The sequence below is a fragment of the Argentina silus genome (genome assembly GCF_951799395.1).
Source record: "Argentina silus genome assembly, chromosome: 19".
NCBI lineage: Eukaryota > Metazoa > Chordata > Actinopteri > Argentiniformes > Argentinidae > Argentina > Argentina silus.
In genome coordinates this window covers 946,439-956,438 of record NC_139673.1, presented here as the reverse complement: position 1 = coordinate 956,438, position 10,000 = coordinate 946,439, and the positions used below count along the sequence as shown (strand labels likewise).

The window sequence follows — 10,000 nt, the reverse complement described above, 5'->3', positions numbered from 1 at the left end:
GTATTACAGTATGAGGTATTACAGTATGAGGTATTACAGTATTACAGTATGAGGTATTACAGTAGGAGGTATTACAGTATGAGGTATTACAGTAGGAGGTATTACAGTATGAGGTATTACAGTATGAGGTATTACAGTATGAGGTATTACAGTATGAGGTATTACAGTATTACAGTATGAGGTATTACAGTAGGAGGTATTACAGTATGAGGTATTACAGTAGGAGGTATTACAGTATGAGGTATTACAGTATGAGGTATTACAGTAGGAGGTATTACAGTAGGAGGTATTACAGTATGAGGTATTACAGTAGGAGGTATTACAGTATGAGGTATTACAGTATGAGGTATTACAGTATGAGGTATTACAGTATTACAGTATGAGGTATTACAGTAGGAGGTATTACAGTAGGAGGTATTACAGTATGAGGTATTACAGTATGAGGTATTACAGTATGAGGTATTACAGTATGAGGTATTACAGTATTACAGTATGAGGTATTACAGTATGAGGTATTACAGTATTACAGTATGAGGTATTACAGTATGAGGTATTACAGTATGAGGTATTACAGTATTACAGTATGAGGTATTACAGTATGAGGTATTACAGTATTACAGTATGAGGTATTACAGTATTACAGTATGAGGTATTACAGTATGAGGTATTACAGTATTACAGTATGAGGTATTACAGTATGAGGTATTACAGTATTACAGTATGAGGTATTACAGTATGAGGTATTACAGTATGAGGTATTACAGTGAGTATAAATAAATGAATATAATAAGTGAATATGCATGAGATCCAGTGGGGATCCAGTGTGGGGGGAAGGCGGTCTTTAAGGTGAGCCAGGACCAACCTCTCGAAGCACTTCATGATGATGGGGGTGAGTGCAAGTCATGTACAGATCTAAAAGCGGTGTCGCGTGCCTTCAGCAGTAAGCGGACCTCACTGCTCCTCCAAGGCTTCTGGTTGGGGAAAGTTCTTATCTGTTTGTGGGTGGTGACACTGTTGTGTCCGTGTGAGAGTCCAGGGTGGCCTGAGTGGCGAACATACCCTAGTCAGCGTGTTGAACCTGGTGTTGTAGTGTAGAGTCCAGTCAGTGCGTTGAAACTGGTGCTGTAGTGTAGAGTCCAGTCAGTGTGTTGAACCTGGTGCTGTAGTGTAGAGTCCGCTCCCTCTGGCCAGACTCTGGCTGTCCTCACCGTTGGTTTCACACGTTTGATGAGTGGTGTGCACTTGGGGAGTAGGAATAATGGGAGGTGATCAGACTGTCCCAGGTGGGGGAGGAGAATGGCTTTGTAAGCCTCAGCAATGTTTGCATACACATGATGTAGAGTGTTGCTGGGCAGTGTTTGGTTGAGTTGAAGCTCCTTCTGTTACATCTTGTCGTGTTTAAGCTAGCCCTCTGAAGATATCATTTCAACGTGGAGCAGCTGAGTAAGTCTTTTCTCTGTGTGTCTGCGTGATTCTGCCGAGCCCAGACCCAGTCCAGACCCAGTCCATATAAGACCAAACCTCACAAGTCCCGTCAGCGACGGCGCTGGTTCCTGACTCTGATGCCCTGGCCAGACTTTAAAGCGTCTCTCTTCATTGTTTTTATAAACAGCTTGTGAAGGCTCCTCTGATTGTTAGTATTAAAGGGTTTATGGTAGTTGTGTGCTGCTGTGCGGCACGTCTGTGTGTAGAAGTTATGACACGTTTTAGCTGTATCAACACAGCCCGACCGGGAGAGCTCTCTGTTGCACAGCACCCTATAAGGACACTCAGTGTGTGGTCAATTAGGATTCTCACTCTCTAACCTCCTCTGCTTTCTCTCCTCTTTCATCCTCTCCTCTCCTACTTTCTTTTCTTCCTCTTTTCCCTCTTTCCTCACGCTTTCCTTCTCTTTCCATCCCTTCTCCTCTCCTCTCCTCTCCTCTCCATCCCCCACTCTTCCTCTCCTCTCCTCTCCTCTCCTCTCCTCTCCTCTCCTCTCCTCTCCTCTCCTCTCCTCTCCTCTCCTCTCCCCTCCTCTCCTCTTTTCTTCCTCTCCTCTCCTCTCCTCTTCTCTCCTCTCCTCTCCTCTCCCCTCCTCTCCTCTTTTCTTCCTCTCCTCTCCTCTCCTCTCCTCTCCTCTCCTCTCCTCTCCCCTCCTCTCCTCTTTTCTTCCTCTCCTCTCCTCTCCCTCCTTATGTAGAATCCTCAGAGGGCGTTACCTCACAGCCTTCGGTGATGACTGAGCATGCTCCATCGTCCCTGGCAACCATCAGCACCTCCTCCAGCGTCTCCTCTACCTCCGCGCCCGTCCCCTCCTCCTCTTCCTCCTCCTTCTCCTCTTCCTCGGCCATCCCTCAGCCCAACTCCAGCAGCAAACCCTGGAGGAGCAAGTCCCTCAGCTCCAAACACTCTTCCTCCTCCTCCTCCTCCATGCTGTCAATCAAACAGGACAAGGACTCTTCCTCCAAGGCGCCTCCGCCCACGGACACGCCCCCTAAAGCCGTCCCCCAGAAGTCCATGCTGGAGAAGCTCAAACTGTTCAACAGCAAAGGCAGCTCCAAGTCCTCTTCCTCCAGCGGAGGGGGGCCCGCGGTGGACGGCTCTACCCGGCAGCCCGGGACTGGGGGAGGTGCAAAGGCCGAGGCTGGGTCCAACACAGACCCTCTGGCGGAGGCCGATGGGAATGCCCGGCCCGGGGCCAACGGGACCGGTAACGGGACGGCCCACGGCGCCGCGCCCCCCTCCTCCTCCTCCTCCTCCGTCCCCGCCGTCGCCACGACAACCAGCAGCCCCAAGATCGCCCTGAGGGGCATCGCCCAACGCACGTTCAGCCGAGCGCTCACAGCCAAGAAGAGCTCTGGGAAGGGCGTGGAGAAGAAGGAGGAGAAGGAGAGGGGGAAGGAGAAGGAGAAGGAGAAGGAGAAGGACAGGGCGAAGGAGGCGGGCAAGCGAGTCTCGGCCTCCGACAGGTCTGAACTCAGGGGGGAGGAGCCTAAGGAGGAGGTTCCCGCGGCCGTTTCAATGGAAACGGAATCCTCCAATAAGAGGACCTCCAAGATTGCCAGTTTCATCCCCAAGGGCGGTAAAGCAGCCAAGAAGGAGAGCTCCTCCACCCCTGCGCACAGCGGCATACCAAAGCCAGGGGCCAAGGCCCCCGGGGCGGGGGGGGGGAAGGGGCCCTCCGCTGGGGGGAAGGAGGCCGGGGACCGGCCCCGGAGCATGAGGCTGGGGGGGGGTCTCCTCCTCCGCGGCCCCCTGGACAGAGACAGGGACAGAGACAGCAGGTACTCTAGCTCTACCTCCAGCCTGGCCTCTACAGAGGGCAAGGCCCCCCAGGCCCACAGCGCCGCCCCGGTGGCGGGAGGGGGCGCTACACAGAGCACAGCCAGCAACACAGTCAGTGTCCAGCTACCTCAGCCCCAGCAGCAGTACAACCACCCCAACACGGCTACCGTTGCCCCTTTCATGTACAGGTAACACTCATATAACACTCATATAACACTCTAATAACACCTATATAACACTCTAATAACACTCTAATAACACTCATATAACACCCATGTAACACTCTAATAACACTCTAATAACACTCATATAACACCCATATAACACTCTGATAACAGTCTAATAACACCCGAGTTGAAGTGTGTTTTTTTCCATAAACAAACACATCAGTTGTTGATTATGACGTTGTCATAACTCTTGTGTCAGGGGTCTGTCTGAAAGTCATCAATCAATCTGACACTTGACACACCATCTGTAAACTGTTAGCCAGGAATGTCCTCATAGAATCACTCCCCCCCCCCCCCCCCCCTCCCCCCATCACTTAGTAGCTTCCTCTCCTGCCACTCACCTGTCAAAGCCTATTACCACCCGGACAGTACCATCTCTGCTCCTCAGAGAGGGGGGAACCGACCCCGACCCTCTGCCCTGCGTCAGCTCTGTTTCACCCCGTCTTGTCTCCTCCCCGCCCAGGTCTCAGACGGACGTGGACAGTGCCATGACAACGGAGTCGGGGTTGGGAGGAAGGGGCGGAGACAACGTCCCGTTCAGCAAGACCAGCCAGACGTCCATGGAGGACCTGTCAGGTAGGCCATCGACTACTCCTGTCTGGAGGAGCCAGCGGATCCCAGAGATGGACGATAGATTAATTATGTCTGATTCTGGATTTGATCGGTGAATCTTATCGGTTCCATGTTCGTAGGGGAAGACCCAGAGACCAGGCGGCTACGCACCGTCAAAAACATTGCAGACCTGCGGCAGAACCTGGAAGAGACCATGTCTAGCTTACGGGGGACCCAGGTCACACACAGGTAGGAACCCCTGCGTCTGGGTGTGAAGTGGACCGGTCCTGGGTGGAACCTGAGTGAGAGCTGCCCCAGCAGTGCAACAGTGCCACCCAGTGGCCGTTTGGTGTAACTGTCTCTGATGTTACAGCCAATGTTCAAATCATTTAGCAGACTCTTTTATCCAAAGCGACTTACAAAAAGTGTGTTTGTCTAAGTCAGTGAATCAACTACACATCAGTCATCGTCAGTAAAACCTCCTATAACTAAACAGTGTTGCAGACGACACATTGACCTCTGCCATATAAACAGTCAGTGGGATTAAGATTAAACTATTGAATTAAACACAGATTAAACTATGTCCCGTTAATCTAGGAGAGAGATATTAATTTGAGCTCTACTGTTTTATTAAAGTTCCTACAAGAGTTGAAAAAATAATTAATCAAATTAAATAAAAAGCTCCTCAGAGAGGAATCTAGAAAGCAGTGACCAGCTCTGGGCTTTGAGACAGTGACTGAAGTTTAATGGAAGGTGTCATTGTCCAAACCTAGTCGACTGTGTGTGTGTGTGTGTGTGTGTGTGTGTGTGTGTGTGTGTGTGTGTGTGTGTGTGTGTGTCTGCCCCCTCCACCCAGCTGAGAGAGCGTGTGTGTGATGGGGGGGTTGGGTGGACCAGAACCGTGGTTTGGTCTTTGATGCTTTATGTGGGTCTCCTGACTCAGTCTCTGGCTCTGCCTGCTCACTCTCAGGATCGCTGCTCTGAGTCTGACATATCGTCTAGTCTGGTCTGGTCTAATAATGCTTAGCTACTGTCTGTCTGTCTGCCTGCCTGTCTGTCTGTCTCACTTTCTGTCTGTCTCACTGTCTGTCTGCCTGTCTGCCTGCCTGCCTGCCTGTCTGCCTGCCTGTCTGCATGTCTGTCTGCCTGCCTGTCTGCCTGCCTGCCTGTCTATCTGTCTCTCTGTCTGCCTGCCTGTCTGCCTGCCTGCCTGTCTGCCTGCCTGCCTGTCTGCCTGCCTGCCTGTCTGTCTGTCTGTCTGTCTGTAGATTAGTCTGAGACATTGTTTTCCTTGGCTGCTGTCTCTCACCAGATCTCTCTCATAAAACAGATCTAATCTCAATAAGACTAGCTATTAATAAAGGTTCAATAAAATCAAATAAACATAGTTTGTAGTCTTATGCCTCCAGCTAACCTCAGCTAACCTCTCCCCCTCCTCTCTCCCTCCCCTCCCCCCACCCCCCTCCACCCCCTCCCCTCCACAGCACCTTGGAAACAACCTTCGACGGCAACGTCACCACGGAGATCAGCAGCAGCGGCGGGGGGCGGAGCATCCTCAGCCTTACCTCCTCCCGCCCCGCCCTGTCGTCGTGGCGTCTGGGCCAGTCCAGCCCCCGCCTGCAGGCGGGCGACGCCCCCTCCCTGGGGAACGGCTACGGGGGGCGCGTGGCAGGGGGAGGGGGGGGAGGAGGGGGGGGCGGCCAGGCGGGACGCTACCTGTACCCCGGCCCCCTGCGGAGGCAGCTGGCGGGCCGGGGGGGCGGGGCCCTGGGCGGGGACCTGGGGGGGGGGGACAGGGGGGGGGCGGAGGACATGGACCTGGAGGCCATCGCCATGGAAGTGACGGGGTACATGAGTGACGGTGACGTACTGAGCAAGAACGTGGCGCGCACTGATGATGTCGCCAGCGGGTGAGTTTGGATTGGTTGAACTGTACTTCCCTAAAATAGAATGGTCCATATGATACAACCACAGGGAGGCTGGCGGAGGTAGAAATCGGAGGACGGGCTCACTGTAATGCATGGAACGAAATGAGGAACGTGTTTGATACCATTCCATTCCATCCATTACAATGAGCCCGTCCTCCGATTTCTACCTCCACCAGCCTCCCCTGGCGTCCAGATGACACAACCAACGGTCAGACACAAAGCTTTGGTTTGCAATAAAAGATGGAGGCCAATGCTGAGTCAGCAGCCACGAGATGTGTTTCTGCTGAATGGCCACTAGAGGGGGACAGAGTCTATGTAATCTCCCAACCCTGCAGTAGTGTGCTACATGCTAATGTTGAGTAGGCATGGTGCTGTAATGTACACTCACAAAACACTTTATTAGGAACACCTGTACACCTTCTCATGGTGGAGGAACACCTGTACACCTTCTCATGGTGGAGGAACATCTGTACACCTTCTCATGGTGGAGGAACATCTGTACACCTTCTCATGGTGGAGGTGGAGGAACACCTGTACACCTTCTCATGGTGGAGGTGGAGGAACACCTGTACACCTTCTCATGGTGGAGGAACACCTGTACACCTTCTCATGGTGGAGGAACACCTGTACACCTTCTCATGGTGGAGGTGGAGGAACACCTGTACACCTTCTCATGGTGGAGGTGGAGGAACACCTGTACACCTTCTCATGGTGGAGGAACACCTGTACACCTTCTCATGGTGGTGGAACACCTGTACACCTTCTCATGGTGGAGGTGGTGGAATGGTGTAGGGAATGTTTTCTTGGCACACTGTGTGTGTGTGTGTCTGTGTCTGTGTGTGTGTGTGTGTGTGTGAGAGTGTGTGTGTGTTTGCTAGCTGTAGTCAGTGTGTGTGTTGAAACAGGCTCCCTACATACCTGGGCTGTCAGACTGTCATCTCACCCTTCGCTGTGATAATCATCATATGAATATACACAGAGATACACGGGAGGAAGGAGGGAGGGAGGGAGGGAGGGAGGTAGAGAGGGAGGGGGGGGGGAGGGAGGGAGGGGGAGGTAGAGAGAGATACACCCTCCTAAAGACCTCTTCACCCCCTAGCTTAGATGTTTCCTTCTGATGGCTGTTGGATGATTCACTTACTTTATACCAATGTACTTGTTGTAAGTCCCTTTAGATGAAAGCATCTGCTAAATGTCAATGTAGAGCAAGAGATGGGGGGAGGGAGATGGGGGGAGGGAGAGAGGGAGAGGGAGAGAGGGAGATGGGGGGAGGGAGAGAGGGAGATGGGGGGAGGGAGAGAGGGAGATGGGGGGAGGGAGAGAGGGAGAGAGGGAGATGGGGGAGGGAGAGAGGGAGATGGGGGGAGGGAGAGAGGGAGATGGAGGGAGATGGGGGAGGGAGAGAGGGAGATGGGGGGAGGGAGAGAGGGAGATGGGGGGAGGGAGAGGGGGAGATGGGTGATCATCACAGCCCATGTTCCTCAGCCTGGTCACGTGAAAGAGACATGATGATGATGATGGTGATGATGATGATGTCATACAGTAGCAGTGGATAAAGGAGAGATTCTCAAAGCATCAAGACAGTTGCAGTACTTGCTGGATACAGTGTGTGTGTGTGTGTGTGTGTGTGTGTGTGTGTGTGTGTGTGTGTGTGTGTGTGTGTGTGTGTGTGTGTGTGTGTGTGTGTGTGTGTGTGTGTGTGTGTGTGTGTGTGTGTGTGTGTGTGTGTGCGTGTGTGTGTGTGTGTGTTGGCCCAGGGGACAAGGTGATTGATGGCGGGCGAAATTAGCCGTTATTCAAATAGGCGAGTGACTAGATTAGGCCCGTAGCCTTGGGGTGTGTGTGTGTGTGTGTGGTGGGCGGAGTCCCCCTGTGGGTTAACCATTTTACCCCCCCCCCACCCCCTCAGGCCTTGAGTGGTTACCATTCTTACCATTCCTCATATTCCAGCATCTCTCCTGGGTTTACTCTGGAGGAGGAGGGGTCAGTGGACCTGCAGGCCTCTCCTGGGTTCACTCTGGAGGAGGAGGGGTCAGTGGACCTGCAGGCCTCTCCTGGGTTCACTCTGGAGGAGGAGGGGTCAGTGGACCTGCAGGCCTCTCCTGGGTTCACTCTGGAGGAGGAGGGGTCAGTGGACCTGCAGGCCTCTCCTGTAGTAGTCAGGAGTTGACTCTCCTAGTTTTATACTCTTGGTTGTGAATTGACTTCCTGGGAACAAAGCTCCACTTAGAGGAAGAGGGAGCTGTTTTGGTCTCTAGCCAGAGTATGTGTTGATGGTGTGTGTGTGTGTGTGTGTGTGTGTCCTGATCGCCAGGCGGGAGAGGCAAGCTCCTTCCCTTCGGCTTCTCTGGTCCCTGGAGACATCCACCCCCCCTCCCCTCTCCCCCCCTCTCCCCCCGCTCCTCCCTCACCTCTCCCTCTGACTGGCTCGGGGGTATGATGTTCTCTCTTCCCCCTTCTCTCCCCCTCCTCCCAAACCCAACCTCCTCCTCTTTTCCCTCTCCACCTTGTGCTCTTTAGCAAGCAGGCAGGCAGGCAGGCAGACAGACCCAACCCTGAGAGAGAGAGAGACAGAGAGACAGAGAGAGAGAGAGAGAGAGAGAGAGAGAAAACATGTGCTGCTAAAGAGAGGCTGCATACCAGCACACACACACACACAGACTACGACACACACACGCACGCACACACACACACACACACACACACACACACTCACATGCCTGTGCACACACATTGTACACATATTGACACATTCTGTTATGAAATACTTCAGCTCACTTCAGCACGCAGTTACTACAATACACACACACACACACACACACACACACACACACACACACACACACACACACACACACACACACACACACTGATCTGACTGGTAGATTTGGAACCCTTCTGTTGGAGATTCTGTCACCACCTGGACCAGCTTGTTGTGGATTGGGACGTTGTTTAGATGTTCGAGGCAGAGAGGTATGTCCAACCGTCTAAAGACCGCTTCAACTCCAGGAACCAGAAATAGTTTCTTCATGTCTGTTTTGAGTTCTTAATCCAAACCAGTTTTGTGTTATGATCTGTTCCTCTGTGGGGTTCAGTAAAGACGATCTGACGTCACCCCCAGTCCTTTAACGTGTTACTGCTAGACATGTTTGTTCGCTGACGGTTTAAACTTGAAGAACCAGACATTTTCTTTATGTCTGTTTTCTGTCCTTGTCTGTTGCTCTGCGGGGTTCATTCAGTAAGGTGGAGATTGTCAGGTGAAGATTATCTGATTATCTGACATCCCCTTCTCTGGGACCTCTCCTTCTCTGGGACCTCTCCTTCTCTGTGACCTCTCCTTCTCTGGGACCTCTCCTTCTCTGTGACCTCTCCTTCTCTGTGACCTTCACTGACCGTCAGTTGCAGACAAACGCTACTCTTCTCTCATGGTACTTTTGTCAGTTGTCAGTTGTCAGTTGTCAGTCCTCTCCGTTAATGTCACAGGAGACATCCTGCCCAGTGTGAACCTGTCAGAGCAGAGACACCTGTGTGTTGTGCCTGTTGGTCAGTAAAGTAAACATGTGGTGGAAGGTGGTGAGGTTGTTACAGAATGATAGATGCTTCCTTGAAGAGGGAGAAGAGTGGAGGACAAGTCTTATGAGATTACACCTCCTCCTCCTGTGGGACTCGCTCTTCTCAGCTGTCCACGAAGGAGTCTCCTCCTCACACTCTTCCTCTCTGCCCAGCCCTCCTCTTCCTCACCTCCCAGGCACTGGTAGAATCGTCATTTCAGATGGCGTTTTCTGTTATGAGTTAAAGTGAACGGCCGATTTCTTGCGGTGTTGTCAGTGAGTCGTGTCTGGAACCAGACGTCCAGCCGAGGAGGAGAGAACGGCTCCTTTCATCCCCTGTGTCTGGGACTCCTCCTCCTCCTCCTCCTCCTCCTCTCCTCATCTGTCTTCTCCATCCCTCCATCTCTCTTCTGCCTGTCAGGTGACCTGTCACTCTGTGTACAGCCCAGTGTCTCCTTTACCATTGTGTGTGTGT

The 10,000-nt window shown here is 52.4% G+C and overlaps 1 protein-coding gene across 1 annotated transcript in view; it reads left to right on the top strand.

Moving 5' to 3' along the window:
• nav2a (neuron navigator 2a) overlaps nucleotides 1-10,000 on the top strand; it is a gene marked incomplete at its 5' end in the record, with an annotated part of 61,889 nt that overhangs the window by 21,712 nt on the left and 30,177 nt on the right. Inside the window, 5 exon segments of the mRNA XM_083690811.1 lie at nucleotides 2,183-3,455; nucleotides 3,958-4,070; nucleotides 4,187-4,295; nucleotides 5,531-5,956; nucleotides 7,925-8,101. Coding sequence (XP_083546937.1) covers nucleotides 2,183-3,455; nucleotides 3,958-4,070; nucleotides 4,187-4,295; nucleotides 5,531-5,956; nucleotides 7,925-8,101 — 2,098 coding nt within the window.